Below are 19,791 nucleotides of genomic sequence, written 5' to 3' on the forward strand. Positions count from 1 at the left end.
ATTAGGGTACAGGCTTAGCTGCTGTAACAGAAACTTACAAACACAATGATACAAACACAATACTAATGAAGTTTTTCTCTTTCCTGTAATAGTAGGTGGGCAGTCTGTAGTGGGTGAGGGACTGCCTTTTTTTTTTTTTTTTTAAGGTTATTCATGGTCCCAGGTTCCTTCTGTTTGCTTAGCAATCCCCTTAAGTATTGTTCTCATTTCACATTGAAACCAGATTACTTCATAGGGGCACACCAGAAAAAGAGTAAATACCTTCCTTTGAGAAGATGGCACATATTTTTTTATATATATTATTCTGCTTGTATCTCACTGGCCAGAACTTAGTCACATGGCCACTCCTGATTTTAAAGGAGCCTAGGAAATGTAGTCTCAATTGGTAACTCTGCTTCCCACTTAGGGGAATGGGAGAAGTGTTCTATTACTAAAAGAAAGGAAGAAAGAATGACTACTGAACATCATTCTGACACTCCAAACTTTAGGAGTTTCAAGACCACTCTCCTTTCTGTTACCAACCGCAATTTTGCGGAGCCCCAAGATCACCCTCAGGTTCAATAATTCACTCACTAGGACTCTTGAAAGCTGTTGTACTCATGGTTATGATTTACTCAGAAAAAGATGTAGATCAAAACTAGCTGAGGGAGAAGGCACTTGGGGCACACAGGTGGAACTTCCAGTTGCCCTCTCTCACTGAAGCCTTAGGACAGCACTAACTTCTGGCAACAATGAGTGGCAGTACACACAAAATACTGCCAACCAAGGAAGTTTACCCAAGCCTTAATGTCCAGAGTTTTTATTGGAGTTTGGTCATACAGATATGGTTGGCTACCCATGTGGCTGATCTTTAGTCTCCTGTCTCTGAAAGTTAATAATGCATGACCCAAAGTATCCATCATAAATCACTTTGTTAGACTATTTGAAGTGGCTCGTGGTTGGCTACTAAACAAAGACATTGATCATACAGGACATTCCAGTGGCTTAGAGATTACCTCCCAGGAACCAAGGTTAAAGGCTAGACCTCTTTTTGAGTAAGGTTAATTCTTTACTAGATAGCCACTTCTGCGGATAGGCACATCTTGTTTCTGGATATATAGACAGTTGCATAATATAAATGCTTTCATTTTGAAAGCTTTTTTTCTTAAATGAATAGACGTTTAAAATCATGTACCTTTTAAAAACTACAAGAGACTATGTTAGGTTCAACTATCCACAAATGAACTAGCATCTGACTGTTGTGACCTAGATCAGAGAACCAGTTAACAAAGTTGATACTGTATCTGAATCTCTACTTATGAATATGGGCTACTTACATTTGCAGTCTAGATGGAATCTGTTTGTTGTAGGACCTATTTTCCTCCTTTGTCCTTTACATATGTACCATACATGTCTGGGAGCTACTGTATCTGACCCAGACAGGTACTGGATTCGAAGCATCTATTTTGTTGAATTGTATTTGTCTGGTTCAGTTCATTATGAGTGGTTTTTTTTCCAGTATGAGTGTTCTCTTCAGAAGCTTATTGTATTGGTAGTATTGTTCATTTTCCCCTTGAAGGTTGGGTGACAGTTTTGTACAAGTGTGGTTTTGCATCACAAACCAGCAATGCAGCCTTTAGTCTTTCTACACTAGGAGGCAACTGTGCACAGAATAATTAGTATTTGGCCTACCTACTCCAGATTGTTGTGAAGATAAATAGTAAATGTAAAGGTCCCTTTGGAAAAAATATAAATACTATGGAATTGTAAAATATTACTAGTGGTATGTTTAAATTTAAAGAATTTAAAGTTAAATGTTAAAAATTTTAATAAAGGAAGGAAATAGAAGATACCAGTTGAGTGAATTTTTAAAAAGATGAGAATATAATTTTCTCTTCCCTTTATTTTCTCAGTTTTCTGCAGTAAACATGTAGTTCTTTTATCATGAGAGCACAGAAAACTTTTTGAAAAGGGACACCTAGCAAGACCAAATACTGGCAATGTAACAAAGCAGTGTATAAACACAAATCATGACTTGGATGAGTAATAGCAAATTTCTCAAGAAAAGGTGGAAAGATCAGACTCACTTCTGGAAAAAGTTTATGCACCCAAGTCTATAATTTGTTGTTTAGACAGTGCCTTTGTATGTTGTAGCCACTTTTATTTGATGGATTAAAGTTCTTTGATTTCTGTATTTTTTTGGTGTTTATCAAATGGTATCTCCTGGGGCACCTGGTTGGCTCATTCATTTAAGTGTCTAACTTTTGATTTTAGCTCAGGTCATGATACTATGGTTCGTGAGATTGAGCCCCACATTGGGCTCTGTGCTGACAGCTTGGGGCCTGTTTGGGATCTCTCTCCCCTTTTCTCCCTGCCCCTCCCCCTCTCATGCTTGTGTATGCTTTCAAAAATAAACATTTTTATTTTTAGAAATTTTTTTAATGTTTATTCTTGAGGGAGAGAGGGAGTGTGAGTGGAGGAGGGGCAGAGAGAGAGGAAGACACAATCTGAAGCAGGCTCCAGGCTCTGAGCTGTCAGCGCAGAGCCCAGTGCAGGGCCTGAACCCACGAGCCGTGAGATCATGACCTGAGCTGAAGTCAGACATTTAACCAACTGAGCCGCCCAGGCGCCCCAACAAACATTTTTTAAAAAGAAAAAAATACTTTAAAAAAAGATCGTATCTCTTACAGAACAGGAATTGTTTTATTGTAGCAGAAAACAATTGGTAATAGGAAAATGTCTCTGTATAATGAAGGTGAGGGAGCCAGGTTAAAAAGTTTTTTAAAAGGGTCCTGTTAGGTTAGGAATAATACCTGGTTGAACTATCTTGACATTTTGTTTTTATATATTTTCAAAGAGATTTTATACACACAGTGTTCTTAGGACATTAAACTGTCAGTTTGGTTTTGAATCCCTACAAGTGAGTATATGGTAAAGACTAGAGCCATTAGTTGTGCTTCTTGGAAATTATCACAAGGGTACAATGTCACCCAGGTGTCTGATTTTTGTTTTTAATAGCTTGATGAGTTTTTTCAAAGTCAAAAACATGGCTAGTGTGTTGGACAGGTCGAGAAGATTCTACTTCCTTGGTTTATGAAATTCAAGAATCTCTTTTGCCCTTGTAACTTGAGCAGGCTGAGAGCTGTAGACAGTGATGGTCTCTGGTTGAGTCAAACCAAAACCTCAAAACAGCTGTATTTTTCTGTTTAAGTATTATGTAAATAGCTGTTTATCTGGCATTAAAGCTTTTACCATTTAAGGACAAATAAGAGCACACTGAAGCAGGCATTGTCAAGTCGTGTTAGTGACTGCGTGCTAGCACTTCATTTACTTAGTTACTCATTGTCCTTAGTTAAGGACAGTACTTGGTCCTAGTAAATTAGTTCTACAAATGCCTTCCCAGTGCCCTCTCTGAGGAAAAAGTTCCAGATACTGCTATATAGATTTCTTGGAGAAGTAGCCTCTCTCTTGTACTGCCCTCTTCCCTGTTAGCTTGCCGGTCTCTGTAATCCCAGCTGCCTGTGGAATGTTTCCAATGTCAGAAGTCCTTTTTTTTTTTTTTCTTTGCTTATTCTTAGAAATTTCATTTAAAATTTTTTGATTGTGGGAAAATCATGTGTAAAATTTACCATTTTAACCATTTTTATGTGGACAGTTCAGTAGCACTAAGCAGTTCATATTGTTGTGTAATCATCACCACTATCCAGAATGCTTTTTGGTTTATAGCTGAAACTCTGTACCATTAAACTGTAGCTCTCTATTCCCATTCCCCCTAAGCCCCTGGCAACTCCCGTTTTTCTTTCTTTATGATTTTGACTATAGATACCTCATAAAAATGGAATCATACAGTGTTTCTCTTTTTATTACTGGCTTATGTCACTTAGCATAGTGTCCTCAAGGTCCATCCATGTTGCAGTGTTTGTAAGAATTCTCTTCCTTTTTAAGTCTGAATTATATTCCACTGTATGTATATACAACGTTTTGTTTATCCGTTCATCTATCAGTGGACATTTGGGTTGCTTTCATCTTTTGGCTGTGGTGAATAATGCTGCTATGAACATGGGTGTATAAATAACTCTTTGGGGCTGTGCTTTCAATTCTTTTGGGTATATACCCAGAAATGGAAATGCTGGATCCTAGAGTAATCCTATCTTTAATTTTTTGAGGAACCCACCATATTGTTTTCCATAATTGGAAATATACACCATTGTATATTCTCACCAACAGACCAGCAGTGTACGAGTGTTTCAATTTCTCCACATCCTCACCAATACTTACTTTCTGGTTTTAAAAAAAAAATTTTTTTTTAATGTTTGTTTATTTTTGAGAGAGAGAGAGAGACAGAGTGTGGGCAGGGGAGGGGCAGAGAGAGAGGGATACACACAAAGCGAAGCAGGCTCCTGGCTCTGTGCTATAAGCACAGAGCCCGACGTGGGGCTCGAACCCACAAAATGTGAGATCATGACCTGAGCCGAAGCCTGGCGCTTAACCGACTGAGCCACCCAGGTGCCCCTTCTGTTTTTTTTTTTTTTTTTTTAATGTTTGTTTATTTTTGACAGAGAGAGAGAGAGACAGAGCATGAGCAGGGGAGGGGCAGAGAGAGAGGGAGACAAAGAATCTGAAACAGGCTCCAGGCTCTGAGCTGTCAGCACAGAGCCCGACGCGGGGCTCCAACTCACAGACCGCGAGATCATGACCTGAGCCGAAGTCGGACACTCAACCGACTGAGCCACCCAGGCGCCCCAGCTTCTGTTTTTTAATAGTAGCCTTCCTAATAGATATGAGATAGTATCACATTGTGGTTTCGATTTGCGTTTCCTTAATGAATAGTGATGCTGAGCATTTTTTCACATGCTTCTTTGCCGTTATATGTATATATTTTTTGAGAGATGTCTGTTTAAATCCTTTGCCCCTTTTATTTTTTTCTTAATGTTTATTTTGAGAGTGTGCATGTGTGTGAGTGAATGGGGGAGGGACAGAGAGAGAGATGGAAAGAGAGAATCCCAAGCAGGCTCCGCACACAGTGCAGAGCCCAACACAGGGCTCAATCTCATGGCCACAAGATCACGACCTGAGCCGATATCAAGAGTTGGGCACTTAACTGACCGAATCATCCAGGTGCCCCTAAATCCTTTGCCCATTTTAAAATCAGTTTCTTTTTATTGTTAAATTGTAGAAGTTCTTTATATATTCAGGATATTAAATATCAGGTTAGGTGATTTTAAAATATTTTCTCTTGTGTGGGTTACCCTTTTACTCAGTTGATTGTGTCCTTTGCTGCACAGTTTTTAATTTTGATATAGCCCAGTTTATTTTTCCTTTTGTTGGCTTTTTTTGGTCATATTTTGCCATGTTTAATGTTATGAAGCTTTTGTTCTGTGTTTTCTTTTTGAAGTTTTATTGTTCAGGTCTTTGATCCATTTTAACTTTTTATGTGTATAGGATAAGGGTCCATCTTAATTTTGTTGCATGTGGATATCCAGTTTTCCATTTCCTTTGGCAAAAAGACTGCTTTTCCCAATTTAATGGTCATGGAGAAGTCTTAAATACATGTGTCCCTGGAATACCAGTTATTACCAATTTCTTAATTGTTAGCAGCGAATTGATAGCAGACTAAAGAAAGAGGCCTTGAAGAAGAGATGTTGAGTATTGATATGGTAGGGAGCCAAGGGTAAACTTGTTTTATTTCAGACTTGCCTAGTGATGGTCTGGGTGGCTACAGGCTGCTTTCTTTGCATTTGTGTCATATTCATGAATTAATATACTACTATAATATGCGGATTCATTCATCTATTGCATATTGATTTGTATATTCCAATCCATTCTGCACCTATGTCTTAAATAACTATTGAATGAAGATAAACCCATACATGTACATATGACTAGAGTAATGAGACTATGTAAAAACCACTCAGAGTCAGTTTCATTACTTAATAGCCTATGTATTTTAGAGTTACAGACCTATAACCAACAGATTAACACCAATTATGAATATGTATTTGGGCAGTTCTTTGATATGTTGTGGAGATTTTGCTGGTATATGTTTAGAACCCTGTAATGTTAATAATTCTTCATGAAATAGATGAAATACCACTTTTGCATGAAAGTGATTTTTTTTGGTGATGTGGGTAGATGTCAAAGTCCCAGTAATCATAGTAAAGAAGACAGAATGAATTTTTGTTTGTTTGTTTCTTGTTTTAGCAGGATTTGAGTAGCTTCTTAAATGCATATTGGAAGTCCAGAGTGAACTGTGTGCTCCAGCAAAAGATGAAATAAAGTTAGGAGAAAGGTATGAATAAGTAATTTTGATATATTTTTTCATAAGTAGATCCTTCATGAGACTCTTCATAGGATTTTTTAATACCCCTGTTAAGAGAATGGAAGAGTCAGGAAATCTTTAGCATTGCAAGGCATTCAGGGTCCCCGAGCTCATTATAGATATAGCTGCTGTCCCATTTGCCTTAAACGTGCCTCGCCTGGCTAGCTGTTAGTCTGTGTTGACACTGGGGGCTGGGCATGACTGCACTGACAGCCTCTCATTTTGTTGGTCTTTATAATTTTATTACTTGAGGTCTAATAGGTGAGTTTTAGCTTTTGAATCTTTCAGGGGGTGGAACATTTCCACCCTCTTTTGTAGTCACATATGGGAACACAGAACACAGCCAGAAGTCTTCAGACTTAGTTTTTAGTTCATTAGTTTTGGTTTTCAGTCTTTTTCAATTTGAGCTTTTTTCTTATTCAGACCTCAGATAATTTAAAACTTACAAAGCAGGGTTGCCAAAATTAAAGTGGTTTTAGAGAGTGGAACCTTACATGATTGTTGTTTTGCCCCAAACTTTTGTTTCTTCCCTACCACATTCATCCCATATATGCAGTGCATAGTTCCACAGGGATTCTACTGAGCACTTACTGGTCAAACTTTGTTTTATAGGTGAACGGATGTGAGGCTCAGTGCTTTTGGATTCATCCCAAGTCATACAGATAGGCAGTGGTGGAACTGGGATTAAAGCCCAGATCTTGTGTCACTAAATATATTGCTCTATTATGTTGTACACCGTGGATAGCACATTTAAAATAATGATATTGTGTACTTTATAATCTTCAAAGAGTTTCCATACTTGTGGTCTCATTTGATTTTCACTTTGTGACTTGGTGCAGTAGATTAGTATAATAGCAGCTAATGTTTATTGAGGGCATACCCTAAATGCTAGGGATAAGGGTACTTTTGCATACATGAGTTCATTCTTTATCCATTTTTTAACTAGTTTTTAAAAACCCAGCAATTGACTTCGGCGTTGATGCTGTTGGATAAGGAGAAGTCCATAGGTTACATAGGTTATTTTAGGTTGTGTATTACAGTTTCAGAAACATTTATCACTTTCCTCAAGGTCGTGGGACTAGATTGGGAACGTAGTCGGCAAGAGTTTCATCTAGAAGGCCAATTTTTATTTATAAGTGTGACTTGATAATTGGATGACTTGTTGATAAAGGGCATTCTCTTCTTAGTGAGCAGGGTTAGTCAAGAAGACATGTTGTAAGTCAGAAGGATGCTTGGAACAGAGAAGATAAGAACAGAGCATGTGTGTTGTTTTTGAGGGTTATTTCTGTCAAGTTGTGGTGTCCTGACTTACTGTTCTCCATTCTAGGGGAAGTCCTATTTGAAGAAACAAATCAGTCATCTGGAGTGGAGAACTATTCCCCTGAATATGTCTTGAGAGGCATAGGTGCCTCTTTTTGAAGCTCTGTACTGGTTAGCACAAACATAAGCCCTGACTTCATGGCATACCACTTTCCACAAATAGGTTTTTATGTTGTTTCCTGATTTCACACTACAAAGAAAGCACTGTAGTGTTTAGAACCCCCTAAATGACTTACATTTAATCCCACCTGTTGGATGGTTCTTGTTAACATCAAAAGTGTGTATCATTTGCTAATCTGGTCTGTGTACCATTTTGGGGGGAGGGAGCATATCGTATTTCTATCTGTTAAACACAGAATCTGACTGTGATTCTTTGGAAAGATGTTTTAAAATAAGAGAAATAGGGGTGCCTGGCTGGCTCAGTCAGTAGAGCATGTGACTCTTGATCTCAGGGTCATGAGTTTGAGCCCCACGTTGAGTATGGAGATTACTTAAAAATAAAAGCTTAAAAAAAAAAAATAAAAAACAGATACGATTAAATATACAAGGTACAGTTTTAAATATAGATACATTGGGGTACATTATACTAGAGACATTATTATTTCTACCTTGCTTTATCTCCTACATAGAAGTTTATTTTCTTATTAAATAAGAACTTGTTGGCTTTCTATCATATGCAAGATTATTGATTATTTTATATACATAGTATGTTCATATTTTCATTCTGCAATGTTTTGAGTATGAGAAAGGAGAGGAGTGTGGGTCTAACTGAAGTAAGTGAAGTATGAACAATCTTTGATGCTGTGTACATATGAACAGAAGTCTGATAAGCCTACTTATTACTTGCTTCCTGTCACCTGTCTGTCACCTTCACCTGTCACCTTCCTGTCTCTTACTGACCTTACAGTTTAGGTTGTCAGGGAGCTTTGCTGCATGCCAGGTTGGTCTGTTACTGCTCTTTGCCAGCATCTTAGATGTGGGTTATGTAGTTTTCTTTGTGTCCTGGTTTTGTTTTTGTTTTTGTTTTTGTTTTTTTGTCCTCCCTATTCTTCTGCATGAAATCTTCCTCTTAAGTTCGTTTGTAGGGCTAGTTAGTATTTCCTTAATTGGTGCTCATTTCCTTTTAGATTGTAAAGTTTTAAAATTTATATAAAAATGTCTAATTTTATTTATCTCAGTACTGTTTAGTATAATATGGTGCTTTATACACAGTAATATTCCATTAGCTTTGATCTATAGGTAGTTTAATGTGGTCTCTCCTATACACATCTGAATTATTTCTTACATGCCATAATTACCTATGCTATGAGAAGTAATCTACAGCTGTCTACTGAGCTATCTAGCATCTTTGTCTGACAAAAGAAGAGTTATACTACTGTAGTCTACAACAGTGACAGGGCTGATAAATTGCCACTCCCAGTATGTAGCAAACACCAGATTTAGTTAGGTTTTTACCCCAATCCACTGTCACAGGCCATCTTGGTCTATACATATTATTTAAATGAATTTGATAGGACTGGTTGCCTTAAGTCTTTTCTGAATAAGTCTAGGAGGTCTGCATAAATAAATGTAGAGCATCAAAACTGTTACACAATGTAATTTCTAAAATTGAAGTATGTTGCTGAAGTATATGGATATAATGTTAATTTTTATATTTAATTTCTGTAAATATTTCTGTGTGTCTTGTATGGAGTACAAAAGGGAACTGTGGAAGAATTTTAATCTAAAATGGAACCAGAGGATTTGAAATGGAGAATCTCAGGCACATGCCCTCAGAGGAATGAACTTAAGAACTGAGGCACTGATTTGCTGTAAATGTCTGATTTACAGAAGATGGAGACCTCTCCTGACCAATGAATGTCTGCCAAAAATCTCTCCCCATCCTCAAGCCAGTGAACTTACTGCTTGGATTCCACCTGGGCTTCCCCCTCTTTACAATCCTTGCCCATAAATACAGCCCACCCCAAACCCTTAACAGGCTTGCCTATACCTTGCTACCACAGGAGTTTCCCAAATTGGAATTCCTCTGCTGTTCTCAGATAAATTCAATTTATGGTAAATCTAGTAGTCAACTACCCAAACCTCTTAAAGACCTGGCAATGTAATTGAGACCCAGAGAAATGGAGATGTACCAGAGGTCAGTGAAACCAGTTAGTGGCACAGCCTGTACTAGAAACATTTCCTCTTCTACTCTTTTATTCATAATTCTTTGATCCACTGTGCTGTATATTCTACAAAAAATAACAGATTGACTGTCATTACTGCACTTTTATTTAGTCAGTATTAAACATTGATTAATCCAGATATTTATTGTTTTCCTTGCTACATTTTTCCTGTATTTTTGATCTTCCAAGCTAATATTTTCTTCTACCTGAGGGATATCTTTTAGGATTTCCTGTAGTACAAGTTTGCTGGTGGCATTAGCTTCTGTTTTTAATTTGCCCCAGATACCTTTATGTTCTCTTTCTTGACTGAATTTTTCTCTGGGTATAGAATTCTAAGTAATTATTTTCTTTCAGTGTAGTCTTCTGGCACTATTGTTTCTGTTGAAAAGACAGCCTTTATGTAATTGGTCCTCCTTTGAATATTTTGAATGAAATCTGTTTTCCCCACCCATGGCAGCTATTTATTTGTTTCCTTGAACATAGTAAGCATAGTTAATCTTTAACTGGGTTAAAATCAGTATCTGGAAACAAACTGAGGGCTGATGGGGGGTGGAAGGGAGGGGAGGGTGGGTGATGGGTATTGAAGAGAGCATCTTTTGGGATGAGCACTGGGTGTTGTATGGAAACCAATTTGACAATAAATTTCATATATTAAAATCAGTATCTGGAGTCTGTGTAGGTCTGTTTACTTCGTTTCTGTTGGTTCTCACTCATGTGATCTTACTACTTTGTGTGCCTGGTTATTTTTATTTGTATGCCAGACTTTATATTTTCAAAATGGTTTTCAGAAACATGTGTTTAGGATGTTGTCATTCCCTGTACAGGGTTTACATTGCTTCTGCCAGATGGTTTAGAGCATTCCAGATCATCTTTTTTTTTTTTTTAATTATCATTCCAGTGTAGTTCATGTACAATGTTATATTAGTTTCAGGTGTACAATATAGTGATTCAGGAATTCTATACATTACATGATAAGTATACTCTTTAATCCCCTTCACCTATTTCACCCATCCACCTCCCCTCTGGTTGGTAACCATCAGTTTGTTCTCAGAGTCTGTTTTTGGCTTGTCTCTTTTTGATTTGTTTCTTAAATTCCACATACGAATTGAAATCATGTGGTATTTATCTTTCTCTGACTAGCTTATTTCACTTAGCTTAATACTCTAGCTCCATTCATGTTATTGTAGGTGGCAAAATTTCGTTTTTCCTTATGGCTGAATAATATTACGTTGTGTATATATATCATTATCCATTCATCTGTTGATGGACACTTGGGCTGCTTCCATAATTTGGCTCTTCTAAGTAATGCAGTAAACATAGGGGTACATGTATCTTTTTGAATTAGTGTTTTCATATTCTTTGGGTAAATACCCACTAGTGGAATTACTGGATCATATAATTTATTGATTAAAAATCATATAATTTATTGTAAAAAATCATTTAAATTTTTTTTTTTTTAATTTTTTTTTTTTAACGTTTTTATTTATTTTTGGGACAGAGAGAGACAGAGCATGAACGGGGTTAGGGGCACAGAGAGAGAGAGGGAGACACAGAATCGGAAACAGGCTCCAGGCTCCGAGCCATCAGCCCAGAGCCTGACACGGGGCTCGAACTCAAAGACCGCGAGATCGTGACCTGGCTGAAGTCGGACGCTTAACTGACTGCGCCACCCAGGCGCCCCAAAAATCATTTAATTTTTTAAGAAACTTCTATACTGTTTACCACAGTGGCTGCACCAGTGTGCATTCTCACCAACAGTTCACAAAGGATCCCTTTTCTCTACATCCTTGCCAATACTTGTTGTTTTTGTGTTTTTGATTTTAGTTATTCTGACAGGTGTGTATTGATACCTCATTGTGGTTTGGATTTACATTTCCCTAATGATGAGTGATGTTATGCATCTTCATGTGTCTGTTGGCCATGTGTATATGTTTGTGGTTGGAGAAATGTCTGTTCATGTCTTCTGCCTGTTTCTAATTGGATTATTTGGGATTTTTTTGGTATTACTAATCCTTTATCAGGCATGTCATTTGCAAATATCTTCTTCCATTCAGTAGGTTGTCTTTAGTTTTGTTGATTGTTTGCTTTGCAGAAGCTTTTTATTTTTGTTGTAGTCCCAATAGTTTATTTTTGCTTTTCTTTCCCTTGAGGCCGGAGACCTATCTAGAAAAATGTAGCTATGGCCATTGTTGGAAAAATTGCTGCCTGTGCTCTCTTCTAGGATTTTTATGGTTTGAGGTCACACATTTAGGTCTTTAATCCATTTTGAGTTTATTTTTGTATATGGTGTAAGAAACTGGTGCAGTTTAATTCTTCTGCATGTTACTATTTTTCTCAACACTATTTGTTGAAAAGATTGTTTTTTCCCATTGCACATTCTTGCTTCCTTTGTCCAAGATTAATTGACCATGTAATCGTGGGTTTATTTCTGGGCTCTCTCTTCTGTTCCTTCATCTTTGTATCTGTTTTTATCCCACTACCATAGTGTTTTGATTACTACAGCTTTGTGTAGTATATCTTGAAATCTGGAATTGTGATATCTACAGTTTTTCTTTTTCAAGATGGCTATGTCTATTCAGAGTCTTGTGGTTCCATACAAATTTTAGGATTATTTGTTGTCGTTCTGTGAAATACGCTGTTGGTATTTTACTAGGGATTCTATTAAATCTATAGATTGCTTTGGGTGGTATGGAAATTTAACAATATTGGTTCTCCCTTCCATGAGCATGGAATATCTTTCCATTTTTTTTTTGTCATCTTCAGTTTCTTTCATTCATGTTTTATAGTTTTCAGAGTATAGGTTTTTCACCTCCTTGGTTAAGTTTATTCCTAGGTATTTTATTTTTTTTTTTTTTTTGGTGTTATTGTAAGTGGAATTATTTTACTAATTTCTCTCTTTGTTCCATGATTAGTATATAGAAATGCAATGTATTTCTGTATATTGATTTTGTATCCTGCAATCCTAATGTATTCATTTATCAGTTCTAGTAGTATTTTGGTGGAGTCTTTAGGGTTTTCCATATATAATATCATGTTATTTGCAAATAATGGAAGTTTTACTTGTTCTTTACCAATTTGGATGCCTCTTATTTTTTTCTGTTACCTAACTGCTGTGGTTAGGAGTTCCAGTACTATATTCAATAAAAGTGGTGGGAGTGGCATCCTTGTCTTGTTCTTGATCTTAGGGGAAAAGCTCTCAGGTTTTCACCATTGAGTATGAGGTTAACTGTGGGTTTTTCATATATGGCCTTTGTGTTGAGGTATGTTCTCTCTAAGCCTACTTTGTTGAGGATTTTTATCATGAGTGGGTGTTGTAAGTGTGTCAGATGCTTTTTCTGCGTCTGTTGAAATGATCATATGATTTTTTTCCCTTTTTTTGTTAATATGATGTACTACATTGATTGATTTGTGAATATTGAACCACCCTTGCATACTTGGGATAAATCCCATTATGAATCACATTTAATGATTTTTCTGAACATATTGTCGGATTCAGCTTGCTAATATTTTGTTGAGAAGTTTTGCATCTTTGCTTATCAGAGATACTGACCTGTAGTTCCCTTTTTTTGTAGTATCTTTATCTGGTTTTGGTTACCAGGGTAATGCCTGCCTCACAGAATGAATTTGGAGGCTTTTCTTCCTCTTCTGGCTTTTGGAATAGGTATCAACTCGTCCTTAAATGTTTTCTAGAATTCACCTGTGAAGCCATCTGATCCTGGACTTCAGTTTGTTGGGAGTTTTTTGAATACGGATTCAATTCCATTGCTGGCAATAGGTCTGTTCACATTTCCTATTTCTTCCTGATTCAGTTTTGAGAAGTTACTGTTTCTAGGAATTTATCTATTTCTTCTAGGTTGTCCCATTTGTTGGCTTATAATTAATTTTTCATAATCTTCTCTAACTATCCTTTATATTTCTGTAGTGTTATTTCTCCTCTTTTCTTTCCTTAAAAATTTTTTTAATGTTTATTTATTTTTCAGAGAGAGTGTGAGTAGGGGAGGGGCAGAGAGAGTAGAAGACACAGAATCTGAAGCAGGCTCCAGGCTCTGAGCTGTCAGCACAAAGCCTGACACAGGGCTCAAACTCACGAACTGCGAGATGTGACCTGAGCTGAAGTCAGATGCTTAACCGACTGAGCCACCCATGCACCCCTCTCCTCTTTTATTTCTAATTTTGTTGATTTGAGTACCCCCCCTCTCTTTTTAATGTTTGTTTATTTAATTTTGAGAGTGATCAGGAGAGGGTCAGAGAGAGAGAGAGAGAGAGAGAGAGAGAGAGAGAGAGAGAGAGAGAAAGAGATCTGAAGCAGGCCTGGAACTGCCTGACATGAGGCTTGAACTCACAAACTGTGAGATCATGACCTGAGCTGAAGTTGAATGCTTAACCAGCTGAGTCACCCAGGCACCCTCTTTTTTTTTAATGAGTCTGGATAAACACTTGATTCTAAAGAATCAGCTCTTGGTTTCATTGATCTGTTCTGTTGTTTTTTTGGTTTCTATTTTATTTCTGCTCTAATTGTTATTTTTTCTTCTTTCTACTGGTTTGGGGTTTTTTCTTCTTTTTCTACCTCTTTTAGGTGTAAGGTTAGGTTGTTTATTTGAGTTTTTTTGCTTCTCGAGGTAGACCTGTATTGTTATAAACTTCCCTCTTAGAACTGCTTTTGGTGCATCCCAAAGATTTTGGACCATTGTGTTTTCATTTTCATGTGTCTGTGTATTTTTTGATTTTTCCTCCTTGATTTCTTGGTTGACTCATTTCATTATTTAGTAGCATGTTATTTGACCTCCATGTATTTGTGTTCTTTAGGATCATCTAATTTACTTTCAGAGGTTGAAATAATCCAAGGCAGGCTACATTTTTGGCAAAATTTGGTTTGTCTACTTCCAGTTTACTTACCCCTAGGATTCTAATCCCAAGTGTGGAGATGTATATGCTTGGAGGACCCTTGAATTCCAACTGTTGTTCCCTTAGTGCTGTGTTTGTTCAGAAACATTGCCCAGACTGTTACAATTGCCACATGCTTTCAGAGGAAAAAGCTGTCCCAACCTGGGGAGGACAGGTGAGCTGGCAGGGTTTCTTTGTCATCTTCTAAATCTGGGCCCAGTAATTTTTCATTATTTTGTTTTTTAAAAAATAATGTTTTGTTTAGTTTTCTTCTTTCTCACCAGGAAGATTGATCCCAATAACCTAGTTAACTACTTGTTATGGGTTTTTCTCAAAAATAGAATTTGAATGTATAAAATGAAATGTTTCTTGTTTCTTTTTCCCTTTTTTCAGTCTGTTTGAATCCTGAATCAATAGGAGTTTGCTGTACTCAAATTAGTTGAAATGAAGAAATTACTAATTTCAGTCTTTTACTTTTTCAAAGCTTAAACATTTGTCTGGGATAGCTTTATTACTTTGAAATAGAAGAAGAAGCTTGAAAAAAATTTTTTTTAACTTACAACTTTATTTCATACTTTCCTACCCTCATGAAACCACTGATTAGGATTTCTCATATTGGCCTTTTGCAGTAGTTACCCAGTAGATCTTAAATGAATAATATATTCTTTAACTTACTTTTCATTTAGCTGATTAATTGTTCTCTTTAATTTTTGTGAGCATTCCTAACATACAAGGGCCAGAACTCCCAGACTCTTTACTTATTAAGAGCAGAGGTATAGATTCAAAGTTAATACGAAGTCACGAAGTTTGTGTTAACACATTTCCCCTACTCCTTTAAGATAAGGGGAGAAGTCTTGAGGGACTGGACAAAGTGTACCTCTTGAAAATAGAAGTATTTAGCAGAGCAATATGGCAGTTCTAGGACTCATAATGAACACATTGGGTAGCCGTGCCCCTACCTTTGTCAAACTGAAAACAACACCAACTCTTCTCTGCCAGCATCCACATCCCCTAATCTGTATTAATTACGTTGCCTCTTGTTCACAGAGCTCTTTGCTCATGCCCCTTGTCTCTCTATAGGACTTACTTACTTACTTATTATTTATTTATTTATTTATTTATGTATTTACATTTATTTGTTTTTGAGAAACAGAGTGAGACAAAGCGTGAGCGGGAGAGGGGCAGAGAGAGAAGGAGACACAGAATCTGAAGCAGGCTCCAGGCTCTTAGCAAGCGGTCAGCGCAGAGCCTGATGCGGGGCTTGAACCCACAAATTGTGAGATCATGACCTGAGCCGAAGTTGGACACTCAACCGACTGAACCACCCAGGCGCCCCCGGACTTACCTTTTTTTTTTTTTCCATTTTTATTTTTGGGACAGAGAGAGACAGAGCATGAACGGGGGAGGGGCAGAGAGAGAGGGAGACACAGAATCGGAAACAGGCTCCAGGCTCTGAGCCATCAGCCCAGAGCCTGACGCGGGGCTCGAACTCACGGACCGCGAGATCGTGACCTGGCCGAAGTCGGATGCTTAACCGACTGCGCCACCCAGGCGCCCCATGGACTTACCTTTTTAAGGGAAGGTCTCTACATATCTTTTAGGCCCCTTTTAAAACCTGACAGTAAACATTCATAATATAAATGTCAGCAAGGAAAAACTATACATTGCACAATATATCAAGTATAGAAATATTTGAAAGAAAATGCTTATGTGTGTGTCTAAAGTGTCATATTTTAAGGTTTCACCAGTAACAAATTCTTATAAACCATATCACAGCTAATTTGACTTGGATAATGTACAGAGCTGCTTCTGTAACATATTAATTGATATTAACTTATGTAGTAGAAAAAAAATAACCTAAATAGAGGGCGAGTTAGTTTTGTGAAGGATAATGCAGTCGGGTCTCAAGATGTAGCCGTATAGCTAGACGAGTTTTATAAGGAGTTTCATTTAGTGCCTGCTTTGACTTCTGAACCATTTGATAACCTTGCTAGCTACTAAGGCACCTAACACTTGAGATAAGCCATTATTTGGTCTTTTGGGTGGTTTAACAGCATAGTGGGTCAAGTGTAGCCTTAAGGAGAATGCCAGTTTAATAGTTTGTGATAAGTGATAATCCTTCTACATTATCTCCCTTAAGATGTGCTGTTTTAATTGACTTCTTTTAGGAGTTTTTGCATAATAGATGAATTACACTATAACTGTACTCTTAAGTGTCTAGTATGTAATAGTAAAGCCAGTTTAAGAGCCATATTAGAGGACAATTCATGAAGGAAAATGTTTTCTTGGGTTCTGTTAATACTAATTAATGTTAACAAGCATGGCCATGTTAGTCTAATGTGGTGATGTTTTACGCAAGTGTGTATTAGGTTTGGTGCATAGGAATGCATAAATGTTTTTGCTATAAAAAATTTATAATAGTTATAATCGAAACATGATATTTCTCTATAGAAGGGTGTTTTAGGTACAAATCTCACTTGTGAAGCAAGAGAATGTTATGCTTTGGGAAAAGTTTTAACTTTCACAAATTGAATATTTGAGTTTATTTTAAATTGTCATTTTTCTTGACTTGAAATAAAATGTCAATTAGTATTATGTTATAAAATTGACAGTTTTTTTTTTCCCCCCTTAATACAGACGCTCCACCATGAGACGAGGTGGAGGGAGGAGGCGAGCTGAAAATGATGCCTGGGAAAAATGGGTGTGTTTTAAAAGAATAAAAATAATTATATTTAATTGTCTAGGTATTTTTTGTTCTTGTAGGTTGGAGTGTGGTTTAAGGCATTTTTTAAAATTGTAAATCACTCTAGATACCACCTCTTCTGAGTTTTCACAATGTATTGAAAGCTTGTTTAAACTTTTTAACACACGAACTTTACTTTATCCTGAGGAAATAAATGTTCTGGTGTACAAATATTTATTTGTGATAATTTTATTGCAGCATTGCTAGTAATACTGAAAAACAGGAAAATACCAGATATACTGTAGTAGAGGATTGGTCAAGTTAATTATCACTATGCAGTAGAACACTGTTCAGCCATTATTTAGCTTTTTATTTTTTAACTCGAGATGGCCTTGACTAAAATTGTGTTTTATAAAGGATTATTCTCTGTGATCCTGTTTATGTAAAATGTGCATATTCTGAGACATAGTAATAAATTTAAAAATAGATCCTAGAATGTTAACAGTGAATGGGATTATACCTAATTTACATTTTCTTTATATTTTCTGAAAAAAAAATTTTTTTTCCACAATGAGCATGTAATATCTGAATAATCAAAACCAGCAAAATAATTTCCATTTTGGAGGAAATAAGTACTACTTTCAAGATTTCTATGACTGTATTTTAAAGATTTAATGGACAGTTCTTTATCAGTAAAGTAAAATCAAAAAACAATCGATAATTCACATAATTAAGCTTAATTATCACATAATTAAGTTTAATGTTCAGGAAAAGTATAGCTAAGTTCATAGATTTGTATAGGTCTTTAGCAAAAATAATGTTTTTATGTTCTTTCCGAGGTTGATGTTCTCTAATGAAAATTATTACTGCTGTCAAGTAGATTGATTAGATCAGAATTTGGCCACTGAATCATTTATTGTATTATCTACATGTATGGAGAGCTGTACTCGTTTGTTGAACTTTTTCATTTTGCTTTAAATTACTAATTCTAAGTTTCCTGTATTCAGAAGATAGTGGAAAATACACTCTTACTGACCACTTGTCAAATTTTTAATTGGTTTAAACTTCTGTGTAACTTCTGCTTGATTTTGTAGATAAGAACAATATTTTGTAGCATTAAATTCATTATTCTTGTCTTACCTTTTCCCACTTTTAAAGTAACTGTTATAAGAATGTGATAAAATAATTAAGAATTGAGTTGATAGAAAAACCTGTTTTATTGCCTTGCCTTATGGTGAATATTTATAATTATATCCTATGTCATTATACCTTGGTCACTAGCATAGAATAAGGTCCTTTTCTTCTTAATGTAAATTTCTGTTAAAATTGGGGGGGGGGGCGTGTAGAAAATACAACCTTTGTAATTGGTTTACTTTTTTTTTTTTTTAATTCCAGGGTGGGTATATGGCTGCCAAGGTCCAGAAATTGGAGGAACAGTTTCGGTCAGATGCTGCTCTACAAAAGGATGGAACTTCATCTACGATTTTTAGTGGAGTTGCCATTTATGTTAATGGATATACAGGTTGAGTACTTTTTACTTTTTAGGTATCCTGTTTAGGCATGTACTTTCATTAAGATTGAGTGTGATTTGCTTTAAATTCTGTTTTTAGTTATCTTGTATGTAAAAATGATAAAATCCTCTGCTTATTGTCTTGGACATTTCCTTTTCATCCCACCTATGCCTGCCATTGTGTTTTTTATTTTAATTTTTATCAAGTTTGAAAAAGCCAAATGAGGTTAAAAATAGTCTTCTTTCTTAACCACCTGATTGGAAGCTCATCACACATGTGTGGGACATGTACACTGTGAGCTTCAGTATAGTGGCATCTGGTAGGGCCATTTCATCGGTGGATTTGCATAGATCCTTTTGAGCTGATGGGGGAGGAGGGTGTGGTGTGTGTGTTAGATTTCCCAGAATTTTGCTTAGAGAAGGGTATATAAACCTAGCTTGGAGAAGAAAGAGGCCACAGTTCTCACAATTTAGAAAACAGAATTTCATTTAATCTTGTTCTTTTTTTTTTCATCCCCTATATCCACTTCTCCCCTCCTGTATTCCTTTTGTTATTGAGTCTACTCCCTGGAAGGGACAGGCTAGTTTTTTCTTTTTGGGTGGGAGAGGACATCTGGAATTCTAATTTGTCTCTTAAACAAAATTTAAACCATAAACTTCTTGTTTCAGAACCTATCCACATGACCACTTTTGGAGATACCCAGTGCCTCTTTTTCATGAGTTTCTCTTGCTTTCACTGGCACCAAACAGACTCCTGTGTGCTTCCACATAGCCAGCTTAGGTTTTTCTCTTTCTCTGGTCTGTAAAGTCAGTTATCACTTGTCTGTTGGCTGTCAGCTTTTATTACTAAAGTTTTCATCTCTTGAGAATTCCTCTCTTAAGATCACTTTATTTTTTTTTTTTAAGTGAATGGCTATAAATATTTGTGTCA

General features: G+C 36.5%; 1 protein-coding gene across 8 annotated transcripts in view; it reads left to right on the plus strand.

The window, feature by feature from the left end:
* REV1 (REV1 DNA directed polymerase) overlaps positions 1-19,791 on the plus strand; it is a 92,994-nt gene that overhangs the window by 12,482 nt on the left and 60,721 nt on the right. For 2 of the 8 annotated variants that reach the window (XM_043603161.1, XM_043603165.1), the window contains exons 2-4: positions 6,181-6,268; positions 17,305-17,368; positions 18,746-18,872. In XM_043603161.1, coding sequence (XP_043459096.1) covers positions 17,315-17,368; positions 18,746-18,872 — 181 coding nt within the window. In that variant the 5' untranslated portion in view covers positions 6,181-6,268; positions 17,305-17,314. Of the gene's footprint in view, positions 1-6,180; positions 6,269-14,088; positions 14,843-17,304; positions 17,369-18,745; positions 18,873-19,791 lie in introns of those variants that run through there. The other 6 variants (XM_043603160.1, XM_043603164.1, XM_043603166.1 and 3 more) reach the window with 4 other exon arrangements.

This window comes from Prionailurus bengalensis, chromosome A3, assembly GCF_016509475.1.
Source record: "Prionailurus bengalensis isolate Pbe53 chromosome A3, Fcat_Pben_1.1_paternal_pri, whole genome shotgun sequence".
Classification (NCBI taxonomy): Eukaryota; Metazoa; Chordata; class Mammalia; order Carnivora; family Felidae; genus Prionailurus; species Prionailurus bengalensis.